This window comes from Crotalus tigris, unplaced genomic scaffold, assembly GCF_016545835.1.
Source record: "Crotalus tigris isolate CLP2741 ecotype Arizona unplaced genomic scaffold, ASM1654583v1 scf7180000018388.308857, whole genome shotgun sequence".
NCBI classification, from domain to species: domain Eukaryota; kingdom Metazoa; phylum Chordata; class Lepidosauria; order Squamata; family Viperidae; genus Crotalus; species Crotalus tigris.
This window is the reverse complement of record NW_024096976.1, coordinates 210,412-236,708: the sequence shown is the minus strand read 5'-3', so window position 1 is coordinate 236,708 and position 26,297 is coordinate 210,412. Positions and strand designations below refer to the sequence as shown.

Genomic DNA, 26,297 nt, shown 5'->3' with positions numbered 1-26,297 from the left:
ACAATTAGAGCTCAAAATAATATTTCTAAGTATATTCTTCTTCCACAAGTTTGTTGGAGCAGGGCTACCTTTTGGGTTTCTATTTTACCTAGCACTGGAAATCTGAATACAAGTATTGTGTGTTTTCTAGCTGCTGTACTCATACATAATAAATGAACTATTGTAGTCTGAAATTTTAATGGATTGTACAGGGATATCCTTTGTAAGGTGATTAGAAAAAAATGCTGATTGTAAACCCTGTTTTAAGCTTTTTATAAATTCCCCTTTCCCTCAACTTTTCTTTTGACTCTAAATTCAAATAAAATCAGCGTCACAAGCAGCAGATTACCTCACATAGTATTTAGAAGTAGGTCTATTTATTTTTTAATAGGAGACCCTCAAGGTATGCACTGATTTGTAGAGTTAGTCACTGAATCTATATAAAACATTTTCTGAATCCCTATCTTTTTTTCCCTTCCTTCCTTCCTTCCTTCCTTCCTTCCTTCCTTCCTTCCTTCCTTCCTTTTATAGCTTCATTCACCATCTGCAGAAGAATGCTTTTAGCTGGCATTTGTGGCAACACATTTCATAAAACTGAGGCTTCTCTGGATTTCTTTCTAATTCACGGTTGTTGAATCAATGCAAGTTTTACTTTTCAATCAGGGATGGTGTTAAAGGAAAGATATCTCAAGAATAGCATATGTTCACCGAGGAAATAGAGTAGAGATATGATTATCTTCCATACCTTGTTTCTCTAATTAGTAGTGTTACTTGGATCTGCCTTTAAGAAGTTTGTTTTTTTCCCCTTTGGAATGCCAACTGGTATCTATTTGAAGCTGTAGAATTTATTTCCAGAACCACTGGAGCTTTCTATCATAAGGATTTTAAAGTTTCTTGGAAAGTGATTGAAAAGAGTGTGAGATTTTATTTCAGAAGACTGATGATCCTGAGACATTTACTGTTAATTTGCTGTAATTGACAGCTGCAGAAGCCTATTTCATGTATATATCTATTACATTTGGGACAGCAGTTAAACTTAACTAGTGGTAGTTATATTCACCTGATAATGGATGCCAGCATGCTCAATAACATGCATGAGCTTTGTAATTTTTATACGGAGTCTTTTCAGCAAATAGTTCAATGTAGAAATTCTATAGTATTAGAAAATTTTAAAACAACTACTCCAATTACACAATGTTTTTTTGTTTTTGTAATGAAAACAACCCTTATCACTAGGATTTACCTTTGGAAATATCGTTCTTCTTCACTCAGTTTCTTAAATACATTAGTAACATTTCATCTCCTTTTTTATGATGAACACAGTAAATAGAATCATGCTTATACATTATGCTAAGCACTAGTATGATATGTCTAGTTTGGCTTAGTATAGTTAGATTTAGGTTCCTCAAGTCTGCAGATACTGATAAGATAAAATGTATGATTGTATGAATAGAAATGGAAAATGGGGATAGAGAAATAGAATCCTTCTTGGATTCTTTATCACTAGCTTATACCCTGATGTGGAACAATCAGAATAGGGGAGAGAAAATGGCTGCATCATTTTTTATTAGGTACACTTGTACCAGTCTTTCACAGTTGGTCTGTCTAATCAAGTATTATTTATCTGTTTTGGTCTGATTGCCTGTGGTAAATCTATGAGAATATTTGCTCTGTGTTTTCCTACATTATTTCATAGAATTTTCATGTAAGTCTTGTACTTTACACTAAGGAATTCTTTTTGTTCTGGTTGTAACAGTGACAAAACATATTGATACTAGAAAGGAAATGTCCTTCTCCCATTTACCTAACTTAAATAGTTGTGTGACAGCTTTTGTCTTCCTTTCTCTCGATTTCTGGACTTCGCAGTCCTTCAGAATGTCTGCAGATTCTATACAACCAGCTCTTTGGAGATGGAAGGAGCAACAGAAAGAAACCTGCAATAGGTTCCCCAAAATTGATGCCTTCTCTCCATCTGTTCCCATCATTTCCATCTATTGGGGCTCCAGCCATACAAGTAGAATGCAGACCGTTGTAATCCAGCAGATGTGGATGATGCCAGATTTGGGAAAGCTGCTGTAACTTATTTATACTTTAGAACAAGTATAAAGCTGAATATCCTGGTAGGCAATTACAGATAATCGGCACAAATTCATTAGCAAAGTAGAAATGATCAGGTTGTAATACTATAAAACAGGGGTGTCAAAACTGTTGGCTCGTGACATTGCAAGTTTGAAACCCCTTCTATAAAACTATGGTTCTAAGAATGGTATTTGACATGTTTATCCCCTCCTTTTCTTCCCATAATAGAAATAGATCTGCATACAAAATGTGTGATAGATGTGGAGACCAACAAAGTTATTCTTCATCCTGTGAACACTAACCTTTCAAAAGGAGATGCTAGGTAAGTTTATTTCCCTTTCCCTTTTGTTTTGTTTTTAAAGAAAAAGAAAGTATATTTTTAAGAATGAATCATTGTAATAAAGCGTGAGTAAGGAAACTGAAGAGTCTCTTTGGGGGGAAAATCTATTTCTCAATAAACTGACTTTGTTATTTAAGATGAGAGTCATCTTATTTGTATATATAGCTGAAAATATATTTCAGCAAGACATGGTCTTTCTGTGCGTTTATTTATTTCTAGCTATCCATTTAATCAACATCAATTTCCTACTGTGGAGTTAGTCAACAAGCATACATTACTACTCTTTTCAATGTGAGAAGGCTTGGCTCAAATATCTATGGAGATTCTCAGTCATCCAGCCTTGGTTGTCCCAAAGGAACTTTTTTCAAAAGGCAACTGGACTTTGAAAAACAATTGAAAATAATTTTTTAAAGATTAAATCAGATTAGTTCCTCCGAATGTCTATGGAGATTCTCAGTTATCCAGGTCATAGTTATCCCAAAGATGCTTTTCTATGAGGCAACTGGGCTTTCTTGTTTTTCTTTGAAGACATTTCACCGAATGGTGAATGGCCGAATGCAGGAGGTTGCAGAAGGTATTGGTTTATTTGGAAGGCAATGGATAATGTGTTGTTTTTATGGACTCTGACATAAAGATATGTTATGAGTACTGGAGAATAATTAGAAGAGTGTGTGATGAGTTTATTTAGTTCTATTTCCTTGGTTTAGTGCAAAGTAGCATAATGTCTGGCCCAGGTGAAATGCACCTGATTAGGTCTGTTTTAATTTCCTGATCATATACTGTGTCCTTTTAATTGATTGATTTGTTCATTAATTAATTCATTCATTCATTTCCTCATTAATGGGACCCTGGGTTAATAACTATTTCCAGTTTATAGCAAAACCGTATTTTACTGAATCCCTAACTGATTTCTGCAGTGGTTTCATTGCCATAATGCTTGGCAGGTTACAAGCATTTCATGTTTGTTCTGTGGACATAAAATATAGGGAAGAAAAGAAGAACGGGGAAAAAAGCAGGTTAGAGGTAGCAAAGAAGATACACTGAGAATTATGAAGTGATCTATACTCTGGATAAGGAATGGAGAAGAAAGTGATATATATTCTGCTTTAGCACATATTAATATATGTCATTCTAGATAGTAGCAAAATTCTACGTAAGCTGCCTTGGGCTACACCAGAAGATTGTAATCCAAAACATGTAGAAGGTTCTGCTTTGAAAAGAACCATTATATGACCATATAGGACAGTGATGGTGAACCTTTTCGAGACTGAGTGCCCAAAAATTGGCCCCGCCCCCACTCCACCCCTTGCCCCGTCCCCACTCTGCCCCCCCATCCCCTGCCCTGCCTACCCACAGGACCACTCACTGCCTCCAGGGCCCGCCACAGAACACCCAGGCAGCCCAGCAGCGCTATGGGGGCCACACCCTCTGCCTGCGCCCTGCAGCATCAACTGCATGATGAGGTGTGAGGGCAGAGTCTTGTCTATGCTGCCTGGCTGACATGTCCCTGGCTGCGTTGCTCCGTGTGGGCCACGCTCGAGGATCACTCTCCTTCAGGAGGGCTCCTGGAGAGGAGAGGGTCGCAGGGGAAGGCAAAGCTGGGGCAACGCATGTGTGCCCACAGAGAGGGCTCCGAGTGCTGCCTCTGGCACTCGTGCCATAGGTTCGCCACCACTGATATAGGACATAAAATTATTCTTACTCATTTTAAATGTCTCTTTGTTCATGTTCAGTGGGAACATATAAAGCAGAGATCTCTAATTTTGGGGGGCCAGTTGGTTCAGCCTCATGAATGGCTGCCATGCTGAACATGGCCAGTAACAAAATATCCATTTACATTAAGAGAAATTATGAAGTTGTTCCTCACCACATCAGCTCACATTTTTCCTGGGCAAACGGGCTTGCTTCCAAAGGAAGAATGCTCCCTAAAGTGTTTATGTGAGATGCTGAACCATATTAGGAAATGAATAAGACACACTAGGTTGTACTTTATTTTACAGCATGTTAATCTCCCATTTAAGTTTTTAAAATATATATGCATACATGTACACCCAAATACACACTGCACGCTATTCCATTTGGGACTAATCGATTTATGAAAAATGCAGAAAGAAAGTAAGAAATGATAAGCCAAAGAAATTGAAATCATAGATAATGGGAGGGGGGGGGATGCTACTGAATCTGTTTTACAGCAACCTATTTATTATACTTCTCCATTTCTTTCTGTGTTTACAAACCCCTGGAGAATACATCCGTAATCTCCCTCTGTTCTCTCTCTTAAGGATCTCATCAACTCTGTCCAAATTAACTTTCTTAGTTTTCCCCTTTCTCTCAATACGTTTACTCATCTTTCATATTTTTTTGTAATTTGGTCACTATTTTCACTGTATGATTAAGCTAACTGAATATATTTCATTCATATGGGTCACTCACTTTGTGTTCACATTCATTCAGCACCCATTCATGCTTGACTTAATTCTATCTCTTCTTTTCCCTTTTCCCTTTATACTTCTTAAATAAAACCATTCTCACTACATTCAGCTTACTATCATTTTTTTCTTCATTATACAATTTTTATTTAATATAACAAAATCAATAGAACATATGCTTTTACATGACTGTTTTCATTTCTTATGAGAGTATTTTTCATCCTTTTGTGGCAATCATAATTGTATATGCTTTTTTTCCTCATGTTTAGCCTTACCATTCACCTGAGCACAACATGTAACTATCACTAGCCACTGGCTTATACTTTCTGACATATATTTTACCCCTTTCATTCATAACTAAACCTACATTTCATTCATATTTAAACCTACACATTGATCGATTGATTGACTCCAGAAAGATTCCTAACAATTTATAAAACTAGAATAAGACCGTTAAAAACAGTTCAAATAAACAAATACCCATGTTATCCATAAAATACAACCATGTCCAGTTTGAAAAATCATATATACTTAACAAATCAAAAGTTTGGCTATGACCCTCTTTCCATTATAATTTAAAAAAAAAAATACTATCTGGATCTCTTACAGCAGTTCCATAAACTAGAACAGTGGTTCTCAACCTGTGGGTCAGGACCCCATTTGGGGTCGAACGACCATTTCATGGGGGTCGCCAAACAACGCAGTCCGCCATTTCCCGCCCCCCTTTTCCTTAGCTGTGCTACTCCCTTTTATTCTATTGGTTTTTGAAAGCCAATAGAATAGACTCTCTTGAATAGAGTCTAATTCTATTGGCTTTCAAAAGCCAATAGGAATTGTCCAGATTGTCTCTGCCCTGCTGAGCCCGCAAAAGTCCCATTCTGCAAACAGTGCTGCACCAGTTGAGTAGTCCTTGACTTACGACCGTTTGAATAGTCCTCGACTTATGACTGATTGGGGGTCGCGGCATTAAAAAGGTTGAGAACCACTGAACTAGAACATAAGGAGAAAAACATTTCTATAAGACAGCTCCACTCAATTTTGATCAGGGCTGTCTCTTACAAAAGAATACAAGGAAAACGGATATACTTCCTAGGTGCCTTTTCATAAAGCCAGCTTCCAATTTTAGTGTGGTAATGTCTGAGCTGTACACTAATGCTGTTTCAGCTTCTTCCTAAGTAGATGTTTTGAAAGCTGGAGACCATATGATATACATCTGTAGTGGCAGAAATAAAAACATACAATCAAACCTGTGTATATTATGTAGAACTGAAATTGTATGAAATTTGCAGAAATAAATATATCAGACTTTTTAAACTAAATCTGGATTTTAAGCCCATATGACTCTTGTCTTACCTTAGAATCAGATAAATATTTAGAATCATATAACACATGTAAAAGATGTTATATAAATATTTCATTTCTATGATTCTTGCAGCTGGTAAGAGTGCTATTTTTGTCATTATTTTTAATCCCTTCAAGTCAATACCTAGCAACTATCTGGACAAGTGCTGTCATTTTTTTGGCAAGATTTTGGAAATGAGTTACCATTGCCTGCTTTAAAAGACTGAGGGAAAGTGACTGGCTCAAGGTCACTCACTGGTTTCATATCTAAGGCAGGATTGGAACACAGTCTCCTGGTTTATAGCCTGGTGCTTTAACTACTACACCAAAGTGCTTTTCACTTTTGGGGGAAGTGTTACCTAAATTCAGTACTATGCCTTCTTGTGGATCAAGCAGAAGATTTTTATAAATAATTCTGAAGGCTAAGGAACATATCTTTCCCCATCTTTCTTTAATTGAAGCATGGGAAATTGATGTGGGATTTAAACTGGAATGATACGGGGAGGGGGAAAATGGTGGGGAAAGACAGGGTGGTTATACAGATGCAGGTTGCATGCGAAACAGTTAAAAGTGACTCATCATTGATTGGTTGGTTGGTTGATTGATTTATCAAACTTCTGAACTGCCCATCTCCCTCAAAGATTGGTACCCAGTAAGTACCCTAGAGGGGGATAGTAATTGTAATATGGTAAAAACCTCTTAGATGTCTTGAGACCTTGTAAGATAGCCTGAAACCTTTTAATGCTGGCAAATTTCTTCCTCAATTTATTGTGCTGGTGAAATTTCTTTGTAGCATAAAAGTAATGAAATGGGTATTAAAATGATCTGATATTATTTTGTCCTTGTTTTGAATCAAACTTGTGCAAAGCCTGTTTGTCCTTCATAGAATTTGGAAGAGCATTGCTGGCAGATGATGGTATTTATCCAATTAAGACACCTCTAACTTTGTATGTGAAGTTTCTGGGGGTCTGTGATGATGCTATTGGTGTCAATATGGAAGCAAAATAACCAGAATCTGAGAGTCATGAAACACAAGCAGAATTGAATCAAATTTAATCATGAAGACCATGTTTTTCACATCTGAATTCTTAGGAAGATCTTGTACTTCGGGCAGTAACATATGTCTATCCAAATGTCCAAGAAGCCCTTTTATATAGGGAAAATTTCAATCCAGCTGAAAAGTATTTCTACTCTGAACCTGCCAATGTGTTCTGTTCTTCCTAGTCATTGATACCTAGCAAAAATTCCTTCTGTTTCTGGTGAGGTGTCCAGGGAAACTGAGGAAGGAGGCAAATTTGGGAAGGTGGCGCAGCAGTTAGAGTGCAGTACTGCAGGCCACTTTAGCTGACTGTGTTCAGCAGGTCAGCGGTTCAAATCTCACCGGCTCAAGGTTGACTCAGCCTTCCATCCTTCCGGGGTAGGTAAAATGAGGACCCAGATTGTTGGGGGCAATGTAAATATATATATACATTGCTTACTGGTGTACACCGCTTAGAGAGTGCTTGCACTTAAAGCGGTATATAAGTCTCATAAATAAATAAAAATAAATAAATAAATAACTACTGCCAGCAGTTCACATGATTTCCACAAACTATTGGCAGGCCAGAACAAGACCACAAACTTTCTCTTCTGTTTTTTGGAGCTTCTTAGGTTCCACTTCCTTATTGATAGTTTTAGATTGGATAATCCTGATCTTGATGGGAAATCACTGTTTCATGAGCTTGTATTACTCCCCAAAATAATAAAGGGAAAATTCTGGCAGACCAGACGGTCTAAACACCATTTACCTCTTGTCCAATTATTATAAAGCCATAACAACAGCAATTACTATTTCTGAGTTTGTTTAAGCAGAAATGCAAGTATAAGAATCATTGGCAGCAGTGGCAAAACATGTAATTAGAATTCATGGCTCAGGGAGAGTGGGTGCCCAGCTGAGTAATGCCGTGTTTGCACTTGAACTTTCACTTCTGTCAGCTAAGTCTGCTTACTTAAGCGCTGAGCAAAGTTCAGGCATCTAGATCAAGATCACAAGGTTGGTTGTGTGCCTGGAACTTGGACAGCCAACCCACCTTTTAAGTAAATAGCTTGAACGCTCCAGTGTGGATTTGCAAAGCCACAGGGAACATTGCTATTATTGTGAAAGAGATCAACATCCATGTTCTTTGAAATGCAGGAGAGCAGGAATTCCTTCCGAATATAGTATAGGTTGTCCTCGACTTATGACCACAATTGAGCCCCAAATTTCTGTTGCTAAATGAGACAGTTGTTGAGGGAATGTTGCCCCATTTCTTGTCCACAGTTGTTAAGTGAATCACTGCAGTTGTTAAGTTAGTGACACGGTTGTTAAGTGAATCTGGCTTCCCCATTGACTTTGCTTGTCAGAAGGTCACAAAAGGTGGATCACATGACCCCGGGACACAGCAAAGGTCATAAATAGGAGTCAGTTGCCAAGCATTTGGATTTTGATCATATGGCCATGGGGATGCTGTCGTGGTTGTAGATGTGAAAAACAGTCATAAATCATTTTTTTCAATATTGTGGCAACTGTCAGTAAGCGAACTGTTATAAGTTGAGGACTACCTGTACATTATTCTTGGGTTGTGTTGCTACCTCAGATCTTAAAATTACGGCAATAAGTCTTGGATTGTGCATTTTCCTTTCCACAGCTCTCAGGAAGTCCTGGACTGTAGCTAGATCAGTCATAAATGAACCCTATATATTGGGCAATGCTTTTTAGGTGATCAGTTTACACATCCTCAAAAATATAAACAATTGCAGCCATGCAAACTACTTTCTGAAGAATGTGAAGATTCTTTGTCTGTAGCACCAGATACTAAAAAGAAATAATGCACCTCAGCTAAATTGTGATTTTTTAAATTATTTTTGCTTTGGTGGCATTTCATAATATAAAACTTATTCAGGGCTTTTTAAAAAGAACTGTATTGTGTGAGAGAAAGAATAATAGCAGGATTACTGTGCCATCATGTGAAATATAATTTAGTTGCACTCTTCCAGAAAAATATTTAAGAGGCTAGTTGCATCTACCAGTAGATAGGCCCCTTTCTCCATCAGGATGGATGTAGACTCCACTGATTGGGTAATTTAATCCCACCTGCTCAGACTAAGACAAAAAAACTCTGCCACGCCTCCTTCTGGGTGTGACTTCCCAGTTTTTGTCTTAGTCTCGTGCTCAGCAAGACGCTTTTCAGAAGGCTCCTAGCTAAGTTTGATTCTTTCCTTTTTTCTTTTAGGCTATTCAATTAAAATTGGATACTTTAAATTCAAATTGATTAACAATTAGATTAATTTGGCTTTCACTTCCAAATTAAGAGGATTGCGTTGGGGGGGATAGGGACTCTGTCCTCCCTCCCCTGCAGCCCTTTGGGCTTTGAAAAGGAGGCTGCAGGCTTCGTTCGTTAGGGAGCTCTCATTCCGACGGATCTGTAGCCTCTTTGCGATTCCGCCAATTCAGCTGGGTAGCGGAGGTCGGCCTTTCAACTCGGAGACCTCCTGAGTGATTTACTTGCCTCGAGGCCTTGAGGGAGAATTCCTGACTGCAGCTTTATCTGGATCGCAGCAGGGGCTGCGCTACTAATCGCAAGTGCTTGGGGACTGGGGGAGGAATCCCAAATCAGCCTTGTATTCCCCTGCTGTGTAATTGATTCTCCTGTTTAAAATACGACAGGGTTTTGCTTCTCCAGGCCTTAAGGCCTGGCGGCCGCCATTTTGACCGCATGGTCTAGCGCGGCTGCTTCTAGAGGTCCCACGTGGCGGACGCCATTTTGGAGGCCTAATTGAAATTTTTGCATAATCATTGGCAGTTATTCCTGCATTATTGCGGACGCATAGTTGTTGCCTGTGTCACTTGGTCTGTGAGCAGACCTGTTCAGGGGGGGGAGATATTTTTGTATCCACAGGAGTTGTGGTCAAACTTGAGGGGGCTACTCCAGGTGTGGGCCTTGGCTGCATTTGAGCAGACCAAGGTGTTATTAACTGGTCCTAAGGCCTAGAAGAGAAGAGCGAAGAGATTCTTTTATTGTCCACCTGTTTCTCAGTTTAGCCCGTGACCTTTTGTCACAAGGCCTGTACAGACAGCATTAGAACACTGTCTGGCTGTTCTTGCCATTGCCTTCTGTTCAGAGCGAGGATCGGTTTTCCATCTCTGACTGTGATCTGCGTGTTGGGTTCCTCCCCCCATTTCTAGGTACTACTGTCCAGGAATACCTAGACAGCAATGGCAGACAGCTCCTCGCCCCAGGCTTCTCAATCTAGTGTCCCCCCCGCTCAAGCAAAGCGCAGATCTGAAGAATTGAACATGGGGGGGGAAGAAAAAAGCTAAAACCAAACATCTGTCTTCCAAAGATACTTCCAAATCAGCCGGGCGAGAGGCCACAAGGAGACACTTAGCATTGGAGAGAGAATTCTCCAAGGCACAAAGGCTCAGATCCAGTGGGACTGAAACGGTTTTCCCCGCCCCACTGGATACTCCTTTGACAGAACCTCAATTTGAATCATCTCAGGATGCCCCAAGACCTTGGTCTCCTCGGGGGGAAACCGAGCAGGTAGGTCCTCCTCGCTCCTCTCCTTCATCAGCACACCAACCACCTGAGACCAGGTGTGCCTCAACGGAGGTTGGGGTCAGTTCCAGGGACCAAGGGGAAATGTGGTCCCAGGCTCAATTCCAGGCCTTCATGCACCAAGCATTCAGGCAGTTTATGTCATCAACTGAGAGTAGCCAGGTGCAGTCCCATCCTACTCCTCCCGCATCTATTCCCCCACCTCTGGTGGAGCGTGATACTAGACCTAGCTCTGCTGTTTCGGAGACATCCTCACAATTAGGGGAGGAGGGATCAGTGGAACTGGGAGTTGCAGACACTCCCTTGTCTGAGGAGGAGGATCCAGCTCCTGAACAGGTGACCTCTTCCGGGCTTTTCGATCCGGCCATTTTTCGGTCACTCCTCGTAAGGGCTATTGACACGGTAAAACTTACCTCAGCCCAGGAGGAGACTCCTTCTTCCTCATCCAACCGGGAAGCCAACCCTCTGTTTGCGGAAAAGGTCAAGGAGGAACCGCAGATTCCATGCCCACTAGTCTTCAGGTCTACGGTGGAAAAGCAGTGGGCATCCCTTGCTACCACTCCTTCACAGAGCAGTTTAGACAAGAAACTTTACAATGTCTCTTCTTCTTTCGCTTCTCTTCTAGAAGTCCCATCTGTAGACGCTCCGCTGACCTCTCTGTTCTCCAATACCGCCGTCCCGGGGGACATGGCTGAATTCTTGAAGGCAGAGGACAAAAAGTTAGAGTTCTCTTTTCGTAGAGCTCACCAATCTTCGGCTTGGGCCATAAGGGCGGCAACCTCATCCTCCTTCTTTGCATGCTCGGCAATTATGTGGTTGCAGGAACTCCAGATGCTCATTCCGCCGGATCAGGTCAGAGCGCACCAAACAATAGGGAAAATAGTGGCAGCATCCGAATACATTGCGGATGCATCCTTACACTCGGCTAGATGTTCAGCCAGATCCATTGCAGCCTCAGTGGCGTCACGTAGGCTGCTCTGGTTGAAGCAATGGCGCACGGATTTAAAGGCAAAGTGGCGCTTAGCAACATCTAGGTACAGTGGCACCCACCTTTTTGGTCCGGTCCTAGAGCCTCACATCATTGAAGGCAAGGACAAGCACAAGGCGCTGGCCCATCCCTCTAAAAAACCAGATAGACGGCCCCAACAGGACTTCCGTAGGCCATCATTCCGTCCCAGCGGTTCCTGGGATTGGAGACAGCCCTTTCGGGCAGGGCAGCCCTGGGATTGGCCCAGAGGCTCGCGATCCTATTCTTTCAGACAGGATCGGCAACAGGACCGCCAGAGTAGTGCAGCCAGGGGTCAGTTCCAGACCAAGCGTCCCTTCAGGGGATCAGGCAGTCGTCCTTACAGGCGGTCCAAGTGACGCCAAGGAGGACTACCCCATTGGGGGTCGACTGGCACTGTTTTACGACGTTTGGGAAAACACAACCACAGACGCCTGGGTCAGAGAGACCATAAGACAGGGTCTCTCCCTAGAGTTTCGATCTTCTCCCCCAGATCGTTTTATACAGTGCCCGGTTTCAAACAATACATCAAAAACACAATTAATCACAACAGCCATCGCTCATTTATTAGAGATCAGAGCCATAGAAAGGGTTCCTCAGGAACAGATCGGGGAAGGGTTCTACCCCATCCTGTTTGTAGTTCCCAAAGCCTCAGGCGGTTGGAGGGCGATACTGGACCTAAAGGGTCTAAATTACTTCCTCATTCACAGGAGGTTCAAGATGCAGACCCTAAAGTCCATCTTGGCAAGTATCAGGAAGGGGGATTTCCTTTCCTCCATCGACCTGACAGAGGCTTACTTACACATTCCGATCATCCAGGAACACCGCAGGTTCCTGCGGTTCTGTTACGCACACAAACACTACCAGTACCGGGCTCTTCCCTTCGGCCTATCCTCGGCCCCGAGGGTCTTCACAAAAATCTTGGCCGTGCTGGCGGCTCATCTAAGGATGATACCCGTACGGGTACAGTGCTACCTGGACGACATACTGATACAGTCCAAATCTTTCCAATCAGGGCAGTCGGACCTGGCAATCACTATTCAAACACTTCAGGATCACGGGTTCTCCGTGAATTTCAAAAAGAGTCACATCACACCCACAAGACGTCTGCTCCATCTAGGAGCTCTGATAGATTCCAGCCTATGCAAGGTATATCTCTCCCAGGAGCGACAAGTCAGCATCCGGAAGCTGACACTGCAGATCCGAGGGGAAAAAAGAGTACCCCTGGTACAATTATCCCAACTCCTGGGGAAGATGGTCTCTTGCCTGGGCATCGTTCCTTGGGCCAGATTGCACTCCAGGAACCTCCAGTGGTTCCTTCTTCCTTTTCAGAAACGCAACATCAGCACCTCCAACAGGAAGGTCAGGGTTCCCCATCACACTCTGTCCTCCCTCCTATGGTGGACCTCGTCCGCCTTGTCCAAGGGCACTCTGTTCAAGGAACCCACCAGGATCACCCTCACCACAGACGCCAGTCTGTTCGGTTGGGGCGGTCATATTCTGAACCATTTAGCCCAGGGTCAGTGGTCCAGTTCAGACCTGGCTCACAATATAAATTGGCTGGAGCTCAGGGCCATCCACCTGGCTCTCCAAAGATTCTCCCCCCTTGTATCAGGGAAACACGTATTAATCCTGACAGACAACATTGCGGCCAAAGCTCACGTAAACAAACAAGGGGGCACCCACTCTTGGACACTCATGCAGGAAGCCCAGGCCATAGGGCTGTGGGCAGAGTCCAACCTGAGGTCCATCAGGGCAGAGCACATATCGGGGGAGACGAATCAACAGGCAGACTCCTTGAGCAGGGTCACAGTGGATCACTCAGAGTGGAAGCTAGACTCAATCCTATTCCAGGAAATATCACGCAGGTTCAGACAGCCCATCCTAGATCTCTTTGCCTCTCCGATCAATGCACAGCTCCCCAGATTTTTTACCAGGTTTCCGGCGAGGGGGGCGGAGGGAACGGACGCCCTCCGGAGCAGATGGCCGGAGGGCGTACTTTATGCATTCCCTCCTCTTCCACTAATACAAGCGACCATTCGCAAGCTCATCCAGGAACAGGCAGAGCTAATCTTAGTGGCTCCATTTTGGCCAAGACGCCCGTGGTTTGCCGACCTGGTGGACCTGTCAATTTCACCTCCATGGAAGATTCCCCCGGACCGAGTAGCTCTCAGCCAGGGGAACCTCCAACATCCGGATCCACAGTGGCTCCAATTAGCCGCTTGGCACTTGAGCGGGAGAGTCTGACCAAACAGTCTTTCTCCTCTGGGGTTATTTCCGTCATCCAGGCCTCGAGGCGTCCCTCGACCAACAGAATCTATGACGCCACTTGGAGAAGTTTTTGCTCTTGGTGTACCAAAAAGCGGCTTTCACCGCTTGCTGTCTCCATCCCAGACATATTAGATTACTTACTTGAGGGGTTAACTAGAGGTCTGTCAACCAGCACCATACGTAGGCAGATAGCAGCCTTGTCGACAGTTCTCACCTGTGACAACCAGGTTTCCCTGTCCCAACACCCAGCAGTCAGTGCCTTTCTCAAGGGTGCGGCCAATGTAGGGCCCCCCACGGTTCATCGTTATCCATCCTGGGACCTCTCTAAGGTGTTACAGGCTTTAACGTCCTCTCCATTTGAACCTCTGAAAGTTTGCTCCCTTCACTTCCTTACATTGAAGGTAGCCTTCCTAGTGGCCATCACGTCGGCCAGGAGGATTTCAGAATTGGCGGCCCTGTCGGTCAGGGAGGACTTGTGCATGTTCCATGAGGATAGAGTGGTCCTCAGGTTGGATCCTGCATTTGTTCCAAAGATCAATACAGGGTTTCACCGCTCGCAGGAACTAGTCCTTCCTAACTTCTGTCCTAACCCTTCCCATCATCTGGAGAGACGGTGGCATATGTTGGATGTGCGCAGGGCTCTGCGCCATTACATTAAACGAACCTCGACCTTCAGGAAGTCCGAGGCATTATTCGTGTCCTTTCAACCCTCAACTATGGGTCGGAAGGTCTCTTCTTCCACCATTGGTCGGTGGATAAGGATGTGTATTTCCAGGGCTTATATTTCCCAGTCCCTTCCGGTACCTTCACATATTACTGCTCACTCTACACGTAGTGCTGCTGTCTCAGCGGCTTGGTCTACCCAGGCATCACTCGAGGAGATTTGCAGGGCTGCGACATGGTCCTCTCCTTCCTCATTCATAAAACATTATAGGATAGATCAATTTGCAGCAGCTGAGGCTGCTTTCGGTAGGAGAGTCCTACAGCAAATAGTGGGTTCTCAGGGGTCACAAGCCTAGACTCCCTCCCTATAGGGACATGAGCAGCTTTGGTATGTCCCAATCAGTGGAGTCTACATCCATCCTGATGGAGAAAAGAGCGTTGTCTTACCTGAACGCTTTTTCTCAGCAGGATGGTGTAGACTCCACACCCACCCTGTTAGTGTTAATCTAGGCCTGTGTCTTCCTTTTTTGTTTGGGGCCTTGCGTCTGGTAGCTTCGCCTCGACAAAAACTGGGAAGTCACACCCAGAAGGAGGCGTGGCAGAGTTTTTTTGTCTTAGTCTGAGCAGGTGGGATTAAATTACCCAATCAGTGGAGTCTACACCATCCTGCTGAGAAAAAGCGTTCAGGTAAGACAACGCTCTTTTTGCTGTAATGCAATATATGCCCTTGGTATGCTGCTCAGTTATGCATAGTTGTGCAGATCATGATAAGTCAGATTTGCTCTTGCTATCCCTTTTCCATTTTTGCATCTAGAATTTGTAATCTTCATATTTATAATCTATCTTTGCATTTACCAGGGCTTGTTTACTTGCTTATTAATTTATTTATTAAATTTATATGCAGTGATGTCGAACCTTTTAGAGACCGAGTGCCCAAACTGCAACCCAAAACCCACTTATGCATCGTCGGGTGCCGGGTGGGTGTGGCCCATTGGCTGGGTGTGGCCCATTGGCTGGGTGTAACAGCAGACTGGGTAGGACTAAAAAGTTCAATCAATGAATTCCAACTTTGCAAGATCTTTTTTTTTCCGTGAGAAGTTGAAATTGACTGATTGATTGAACCTTTTTTTTTTTGTACACAACAGCAGAGGCCTAAAGTGAAAAGGTTATAAAACTCAGCTGAAGGCCTAGGACTGGGCGGATGGCGCTGAGTGCAGCCTCACTGAAGCAGGTGTACTTTCTAGGTTTTTTTTTTTTTTTTGTCAATTCTGGATAATTGCTTGGCCCAAGAACAAGATTGATTAAAGGCAGCACAACAGTATATACTGTATTGTTGAATGTATTTTTTTTTTCAGAAATTCTTCCTTTGACACTTAGTCTCTGATTACTGTCCCAGTTACAAACATATTTGAGAGTATGAGTATGAGGTATTGTGTTTCAGTGGTTTTCCTCCACAGGCAGTTTCAGTCAGAATTGATGGGGTGGATTGAAGATTCTTCAGAGTTTGATTCTCCACCCACTCCTGTTTAACATTAATATGAGGCTGCTGGTTGAGGACATATCATTTATACTCATTTATACATCTCAGCCTCTAGTTGCTCAAATTATCCCTTCAAGGTTCTGATTCAGTGTCTGAAGGCTGTCAGCATCTAGGTGGTTCCAATCCTGCCTACATTTTATAGGCTTTGAAAACCTGGTTTTTCCTCCAGGCCTTGGGCGAAGAGGATTAGTAAACTTGTCCTGTACAACTGCCTTATTGTTCATTTGCTTTCCATATATTTTTACATAAATTTTATTATTTTATGAATATTTACTTGTAGTGAACAAGTATGCTGCCCTAAGACATTTTTGAGAAGGTAGCTGTATAAATGAATGAGTGAATGGAAGTATTAATAATATAAAAAATTGAAGTTCTTGATTTTTCTATAAGAATAGAAGATAGATAGTAATTATGGATTTTTTTCCCCATCCCCTAGTCTCATAACTAAAAGTTTCTGCTTATAGAATTCATGGCTTGTTATGGATGAAGTTATAGCCTCAGTACTATAGAGTTATTCCTTATGCATAATAATAAATAACTTTGCTCTAGTAGATGCAACTCTTCTTTCTATATTTAGAACATATATTTAACAATGTGAATGTTTGCTTATGAATGTTTGTTTAACAATACATTTCTTAATTTCCAAGAGAACATAAAAGGCTCTGTTGTTTGCTTGCATGGATTTTTGCAATGCTTATGTAGTGTTACTGGAGTTTAAAAGATTAGAGTTGGAAAAAGGTGGCTTTTGAGGAGAGTTTATAAGAGCAGAGTAAAGCCTGCAGGCTTGCACTCAGGAGGCTGGGAATAATGCCTGCCATTCTCATCTGAGCAGAGGAAAGCTTGAAAGAATGGCTGGGGTAGAATTTCCCCTTCCTGAATTCACTGTCAGCCTCCTCCGTCCCCTTATCATCCAGTCCACCAAGACCGTTTGACAATCTACCAACCAGGCTAGTTTAAATGATATATATCTGGAATTGGTGTATCACTACACAGATGTTTGGGAAGGAAATTCTAAATCTGAGAGTAAAACCATAGAGTTATGTAAAAGAACAGAAGAACAGTAGAGTTGGGGGAGGAAGGGCTGCCCTGTATGTTGTGGAATAATGCAACAAAATGATTTGTACCATTTATATTTTGCCTTATCTCATAAAACAATTTAAATGATACATATATATCATTTAAATGCTGCACATATGTGAAGCATGGCAAATATTATCATATGATTTGTAAGGTGGCCTGAATGTTTATAAAGACTGCAAAGAGGTAGAATCACAAGGTTAGAAAACAAATACTTTTTTAAACATTTTTTATTTTTATTATTATGCCTAAAAAACAATAAGTAACAATACAGTGGAGGACGTAGTATTAAGTATTAAAGTTAAGATAAAAACCTTTATTATATGGCAAATAATGTTATGTATTTTGAAGTTTATTAATGCTGCATTTAACTTTAGATCAGCGGTTCTCAACCTTTTTATACGGCGACCCCCGGTCACACAGACGTGGCGCGCATGCGCGGCGACGCCCCCTGAGGGGGAAAAATGGCGGATCACGTTGTTTGGCGACCCCCGTAAAATGGTCGTTCGACCCCAAATGGGGTCGCGACCCATAGGTTGAGAACCGCTGCTTTAGATATAAAATTTAAGCAACCTATACTTCTCAACGATAACATTTTAGAAATCATAGTTAATATTGATATAAACTTTTTGTTTCATCTTAAAAGATTTAAGTTATCTAAAGCAAGAAAGTATTCATAATCTCTAGACAATCCTGTGTAAATAGCACTGTACACACCCCATTTTTTTTAAGGACAAAAAATAACTACTCTTACAGTTGCTAGTCAACTATACCTCTCAAGGTTGTCAGAATAGGGATACCATTTACTTTTTTCCTAACAAAAACAAGAGAAGAGAGCAAATGAACGTCCAAGAATAATTATTCCATGGTAGTAACAATAACAACAACCATCATCACCACCCCCATAACAGGAAACATCTGCTTGTGGTCGGTACAGACTATAACTATGGAATCTGAATGAGGTCTCCTTAGTTAATCTCAAACTTCAGGAAGATGGATGCTTGAGGTGAATGCCATCCCCCCAGAACAAATGAGAATCAATCTGATGTGATGCTTCAGGATACAAATCAAGTCCCTAAAATTCAGGATGTTCCTTGCTTTCTGTATGTTACTACTTAACTAAGCAGCTCTATATTTTCCTCTTTAGTTGCTACTGATAATCTATTGTTGGACTCTGAATATCAGATTTAGTCATCCAAACATGATCACATTAGTGTTTTGCCAGCAAGCTGCCTAGAGGAGAAATGTGCTCGTTCTTTGCTTGTGTATTTTTGGTTTGTGTGTGTGTGTGTGTGTGTGTGTGTGTGTGTGTGTGTGTGTGTGATGTAAGCCCTTGAGGTTGAGGAAAAAATTACTCTCTGTGATTTAAAAACAACCCAACGATTCTCAATATGCCAACACCCCAGAATTTATACTTTGTATAATTTGCTCCAGAAATGGCTTCCTAATTATTTCATTCCTGTCAAGGAATTGTTTGCTTTGAGCAAATATCATGACTTCTATTATTGCATTAGTGCAGAAGCCTTTCTATTACACATTAACCCAATTGAGGCTTTCACACAATAAAGGCTTTTGCAATTAATGTAACCTTGAAAAAAAACCCTCAAAGGTGTGGCTGCCCTAAAAATAAAATCCCTGTAAAGAGACAAATAATTTTGGAGGAACCACATATGAAGAAAATGTTCCCAAACAGGCAGTTTTAGTCAGCAAGCTAAACGCTTATTACCACTCATTTTCTTTTCAAACTGGCAGGCCTTTTGCAGGCAAAAGTTAGAAATTTGCAGCTGAAGACAGAGATTTGAGGCCACATGATATGGTGATGGGCACTGTTCACACTTTCACACAGGCAGTACATGGATAATTGGAGCATGGTCTAAATATGGAAGGAGGAGTTGGCCTACATGACAGATGGTCATCCTTTACTTTTCCTCCATAAACATCTGGTCCCCTTGCAGAGCACACCCTCCACTATGGTAGCGTGTGGCTCTGAGATTGCTATTCTGTGGCAGGAAAAAAAAGAAGGAAAAAGATAACCTTATATTATGAGGAGGTGCCATAGCTTTGTGAACAAGCACATGATGAAAGCCAGGAAGCTGTTTAGTACTGGAATAGAATAGAGCTGGAAGGGACCTTGGAGGTCTTCTAGTCCAGCCCCCTGCTCAAGCAGAAGAAACTGTCCTACACCATTTCAGATAAGTGTCTGTTTAGTCTCTTCTTAAAAATCTCCAGTGATGGAGCACCCACGATTTTTGGAGGCAAGCTGTTCCACTGGTTAACTGTCCTCACTGTTAGAAAGTTTCTCCTTAATTCCAGGGTGCTTCTCTCCTTGATCAGTTTCCAGCCATTGTTTCTTGTCCTGCCCTCTGGTGCTTTGGTGAATAACGTGACCCCCTCTTCTTTGTGGCAGCCCCTCAAATACTGGAACACTGCTATCATGTCATCCCTATTTCTTCTTTTCTTTAGACTAGCCAAACCCAAGTCCTGCAGTTGTTCTTCGTATGTTTTTGTCTCCAGGCCTTTGATCATCTTAGTTGCTCTTTGAATTTTTTCCAGACTCTCAACATCTTTTTTGTAATACGGTGACCCAAATTGTCTGCAGTATTCCAGGTGTGGTCTTACTAGGGTTTTATAAAGCGGTACCAGTACTTCTCATGTTCTTGATTCTATGCCTCTGTTTATACAACCCAGGATTGTATTAGCTTTTTTGGCTGTTGCTGCACATTGCTGCTCATATTCAAGTGATTGTCCACTAGGACTCCAAGGTCCCTCTCACAGTTACTGTTGTTGAGCCAGGTCTCACCCAATCTGTACTTGTACCTTTGATTTTTCCTGCCTAAATGTAAAACTTTGCTCTTCTCCACATTAAATTTTATTTTGTTGGATAGGACCCATCATTCAAGTTTGTCAAGATCTTTTTAGATCCTGAGCTTGTCTTCTGAGGTGTTGGCTATTCCTGCCAGTTTAGTGTCATCTGCAAATTTGATGAGTTCCCCTTCTATTTTCTCAACTAAGTCATTAATGAAGATATTGAAAAGTACTGGGCCTAAGATGGAATCTTATGGTACCCCACTGCTTAATTCTCTCCATTAAGGACTACTCATTGAGTGCAGTTTGTCAGCCAGCTACAAATCCATCTGGTGATGATGTTGTCTATTCCACATTTTTCTAGCTTACCAAGGAGTAGGTTGTGGTCTACTTTGTCAAATGCCTTACTGAAATCTAAGTATACTATGTCCACAGTGTTTCGCTGGTCTACTAATTTAGTCACTTTATCAAAGAATGAAATAAGATTGGTTTGGCATGATCTGTTTTTAACAAACCCATGCTGGTTACTAGTTCTAACTTTGTTTGCTTCTAGTTGTTCGCAGATCTGTTTTTTTATTATCTTTTCCAGAATCTTCTCAGGTATTGATGTTAGATTGGTTGATCTGTAGTTTCCTGGGTCTGTTTTTTTTTCTCTTTCTTGAAGATGGGGACTGCATCAGCCCTTTTCCAATCCTCAGATACTTTCTCGGTGCTCCAGGATTTTGAAAGGTATAGTAGAATGGTTCTGAGATAACATCTGCCAGCTCCTTTAGAACTCTGGGATGTAATCTGTCAGGTCCTGGTGATTTGTATTCATCAAGGTCAGATATATGTTCTCTTACCATTGTCTTGCTTATTTTAATTTTTATTTCTAGTTTATCTTTTACAGTAGTTTTTTTAGTACACTGGGCTAAAATTTCTTTTTGTGTGAAGGCTGATGCAAAGAATGAGTTAAGCAGCTCTGGCTTTCTCCCTATTGCCTGTTACTTCCTTGCCATCTTCTCTCTTTAGTGGATTGGCTGTTTCCTTGACTTCTTTCTTGTTATTAATATGTTGAAAGAACCTTTTTTTATTATCTTTGACTTTTGTTGCAAGTCTTTGTTCATTCTGAGCCTTTGCTTTCCTGACTTCATTTTTGTATTTTGAAGATTTCTTCAAAACCTTTCCTGAGTAACAGGTTCATTAGACACTAGACACTCCCCCCCCATTTTTCATCTATAATTATGTTGAATAATAATGATTTTCCTAAATAAGTCTGCCGTAAACACCATTGTACTTATTCTAACTATTCCAAAACATTTTATAAATATTGAAATGGTAATTATTGCATCAGTCCTGAAGGCAATGATTGATGGAAACTATGCATTTGAAAGGGCATAACATTAGTGCCACAGTGTCATTTAAACAGAAACAGATGTGGCAGCATTCATTAAAATTCCATGTGCATCTTCCAGAAGAAATCTCTGGTGATCATGGATTGCCTACATACATACATATATACATACCTATATTCTATTCTATTAATAAAATAACGAACCAATTTGATGAACATTTTATAACAGCCCCTTTCTGCTGTTAATATTTAGTTATCCTGTATTCGTTGTGTTTATATTTTGTGGAGTATAAGAAGTTTCCTATCCTCCCTACAATAACAGTCTTATGGAGTTAGATTGGCCTAAAATGTGTACCTGTAAACATTCAGTTCTATAAGCCAGTGGGGATTTGAACTTGTATCTTTTCATTCCAGGTCCAGTTTCTTAACCACTTTATAACAATGGCTTTGCATAATGTGGTGTTTAATTCTTCAGACAACTCAACAGTATCCAACAGAAAAAAAATGCTTTTCCCAATTTGATATTCATCAGGTGTCAATAAAGGAGAATATTTGTAGCTCAGGATTGAAATGAGGGGTCCTTGGTGCTCTTTGAGCTTGCTTGTTTTCTTGCAGATGTTTCATTACCCAAACTAGGTAACATCATCAATGCTAGTAGTTTTTGCTCATTTGGGGGGGGGGATATTTTTTCCATGCATCTGTGCAGTTAATTGGAGGTTTGTATTCATGCAAGAAGAAAAATTGTTCCATGGTGGAAGTGTGCCTACAAGCATATTTTTCTAATTTACATGCTCTCTGAAGCATTTGATGCCCATATGTGGTACCAATAAAGGGGATTTGCACTGATGTTACCTAGTTTGGGTAATGAAACATCTGCAAGAAAACAACCAAGCTCAGAGAGCACCAAGGACCCCTCATTTATCAGGTGTGTTGGAGTACAGCATTTGAATGAACTGGGAACCCCAAGGATTGCAACACATCAGAAAGGAGGGTACTAATTCGGAAAAGGCTACTTTAGGAGCCATTTCACAAATAAAATAAGTAAATAGAACTGAATTCTGGTCTGAATAATTTGACTCAGATGTTTTTGGCTCCACGTGACCATTCCTGACTCATTCTCCCACTTTTCAGGAAGTGTGGCATTATTCCTTAAATGCATATCTTTGTGTCAGAGAACTCCACTTAGTACATTCCAACAATGGAGGGGTTGTTATTATTATTTTGCTAGCATCCTGTACTTTAGGGTCTTTTTGAGTTGACAGAGCTGGAAAGTAAAGTTCTCTGTTTAAAACCTCAAGCATCTTCCCTTTATCTAACTCATTATTCCATAGCTCTTAGCTACGTTAATGAAAATTGATGTCTCAGCTTCAATAACAGTTGCTTAGATACTCTAGAAATAATGCCTTTGTATCATTCTATATGAATCAGCTATGATTTTTGCCAAAACTCTGTTAAGAGAATCCCTTTGAATTCATGAAAGCTGCATGGCTATGGAACAGATTCAGTTTTTTTAAGGGACTTCATTTCCATCCCCATACACTCAGGCTTCTGCTGAAAGGAATATTTTTAATTAATGAGATTCTTGGGGACAGCATAAGATACTTTTCTCTTTGTCTTCTTTGACATCTCTGGCCATGTCCCTTCATGCCAGGGACAAAGGCAAAAAAGGTTATTTTCTTTCTCCAAATAATCCAGCATTTTAATGGGTATTTTTTTATTGCAGTATTTTCTTTATAAGTGTGTTTTAACAGAAAGGCAACATCTGCTCTTGGCCAACCAGAAAGCAGCCTTCCTTCCTTTTGGGCTGTAATATTTGCCCTTTTGACAGTAAATCCAGACAAGTGTGCCAACATTCACCCCTGTCTTCTATTTATAAGCATTTCTATATACTTTTAACCAACAGCTTATTCTGTATCTGCTTTGACATTCTCACAGAACCAGACATTCACACTTGGAAGTCTTTGACTGGCAAAAGCAACCTGTCAGTTAGTTCTTCTTTGTTATAAAAGTTGACTATTAAACTTAAAGTCTGGTTTCACCTTCTCCCCACCACAACTGCAGTTTTAGAAGAGTGTTTATAATCCTAAAACAAGAAGAAAAATATTTCAGATTCTTCCGTATTAGCCTGAGGTTTTTGGAATCAGGACAAATAGTTCATGTGCTGGCTTGTACGGTTGTGATAGATTTGGCTTCTTCTAATTTCAGTTTGTTCCTGCAAATAGTCTGAATGTGCCTACACACACATACACACACACATAGCACACTTGGAGCCACTTTCTAGGGAAGACAGCAGCAAAACATTTAAGTTCTTTATACGAAGAAAGGATGCACTGAGTATCTTGGATACTTTCCTTTCTTGCTTTGATTAAAATGCAAGTGTGGTTGAAAGCTATTCCAGGTTAAGATGCCATTTTATTTTGATTTTCTGTCTTTTTAAAAAAAGAATGGTGGGGGAGAGAAGGAAAATGTTATACTTAACACAGGGACCTGGAATTTGGGATGTTATTGAACTTGCCAGATTTGCTTAATGACCACATGATTCACTTAACAACTGCAGTGGTTCACTTATTTATTTATTTATGAGACTTATATACCGCTTTAAGTGCAAGCACTCTCTAAGCGGTGTACACCAGTAAGCAATGTATATATATATATTTACATTGCCCCCAACAATCTGGGTCCTCATTTTACCTACCTCGGAAGGATGGAAGGCTGAGTCAACCTTGAGCCGGTGAGATTTGAACCGCTGACCTGCTGAACAAAGTCAGCTAAAGTGGCCTGCAGTACTGCACTCTAACTGCTGCGCCACCTCGGCTCTTTAACAAATCTGGCAAAAAAAGGTCATTATTTATATGCACCAGGAGGTAAAACAATTAAATGTTTAATAAATAAATAACCTAGCTTTCGATGGCTACATTGCTGCCATCATCGATGATGGCAGCAATGTAGCCATCGAAAGCTAGGTTATTTATTTATTAAACATTTAATTGTTTTACCTCCTGGTGCTCGTTTTTATCTTTTGAATATGTATACACCCAGGAGACTACGTTCCTCAATTTTTATGTTAATTTTTAATATATATATATATATTAAAAGCATAATGTTGCATGACAGGTGCTTGGAGAAAGCTTGATTAAAATTACTTTTCCCTTCTTTGATTCTTCAAAGCAAACTTGTCTACTGTGATAATGTGGGCTAAAGAATTCTGGATGTTGAATTCACACAGCTGGAGGAATATTTCTAAATGGCTTTTAAGATCCTTGTCTCAGAAGTGGAAACAAGACTTGATGATACATATCTTCCAAAGCAAAATTTCTTACCTACTTTCTCCATTAGAAACTGTCCCTAGAAGCAAGGCAGCAAGGAGCATTCTGTGTTCTTTTCCATTGCAAATTAAGAGCTCACATCTGCCAGAAGTAGTTTCTAGCAAGCTGAATATATTACTTTGTGTTGTGTGCATGGAATCATTTTGACCTCAGTTCAACTCAGAACTGTGCCGTCTCTACCAGATCTTCTTCTTTGTCCTCCAGAGCACTCTGGCAAGGAAACATAGTACCTTTTTGACTTGCTAGAAACTTTGCTTCCTTACATTGCAAATACAGCTCTTAGGTATGTACATTGCTGAAATGTGACCAAGTGTAGCTTTGTATTAAGTGTGTGTATTGGCAGTATCATTGAAAAATACCCATTTCTGTACATCCACTTTTGCAGTGATTCTTTTAGTATAATTCTGCAGAAGCTGATTTGGCAACTATATGACATTGTGATCCTTGTTGCAACTAGTTTTACAGTCTAACCTGATTATGAGTCCACTGGTGTTTTCTTGTTTATGTCCCATAATTCAGTTGTTTTGTGCAATCTGGTTTATTTTTTCAGCACCAGATTATTGAAGTTTCTCTTGCACTATTTGGACCTGTATATTCAAAAGACATGGATACAAGTATATTAGCCAGGCCTCTTTCTCCTCTTTTAGGGAGACTCGTGAAAAAGAACAAGGGATTGTATATGGTTTTGATTTCTGTGGCAAAAAGATACTTTGAGGCTTTGTTATAGTGCTGTATGCTAAGTTTTGCAATAAAACAATGGCAGCACTGTTTCTTTCTGAGGGTTTTATTAGTTTGTTTTTAATTGGTTGTGGCAAATTGCCTAATTTGATTTGTGTTTACAAGTGGCAGAAATAAAAGAGAGCTCACAGGAGTCTTAAAAACTAATCCTGGAGTGAGGCTGACCTGTTGCCATGGTGTTGCCTTGGACCAAATGTGGTTCCTGGCTGCTGTGCAAACTTGTGGCATTTCTGTTGCCCTCTACTGTTTTGAGTCTGGGTAGGTGAACAATACTGATAGCCTGCTTAATCTTTCCCAGTTTGGCTCTCTCTGAATGCATTGGACCAATTCCTGTAATTCCCCCTACAATGAGAGTCATGGAAGGAATTAGACAACTGAAGGGCAGATCTGGAGGGTATAAAGTTGGAGAAGGCTTTGGTGAGGAAAAAAGATTACTTAGCAGAAAGGATATTATTATTGCTAATAAAATTATGTGTGGTATGGGAAAAGTGAAAACAGACCAGCCTTTTCCTCTTCCCATTGTGTGAAAACTTGAGGTCATCCAGTGGAATGAATCAGTATGAAATTCAGCAGCAACTGAATTTCATCTCCAGCAACTTCTAATGAATGTGTGGGAACTTGCTTCTATTTGCTCAAGGGATATTGGTCTGGATGGTTTCAAAAAGGAATGAGGCTCTAAGAAGGTCAACCAATGGCTCTTGGGTAAATAGGACTTCCCAGTAGAACTTTCACAATCAAATACTAGCAGCAATAGAAGATAGCAATTGTAGCATATGGATTTCCTACAAGTACC

General features: G+C 40.9%; 1 protein-coding gene across 1 annotated transcript in view; it reads left to right on the top strand.

Moving 5' to 3' along the window:
- Positions 1-26,297, top strand: part of KIF13B (kinesin family member 13B) — a 144,496-nt gene that overhangs the window by 6,450 nt on the left and 111,749 nt on the right. Inside the window, exon 2 of the mRNA XM_039351970.1 lies at positions 2,287-2,380. Within this exon, the coding sequence (XP_039207904.1) occupies positions 2,287-2,380 (94 nt within the window). The remainder of the gene's footprint in view (positions 1-2,286; positions 2,381-26,297) is intronic.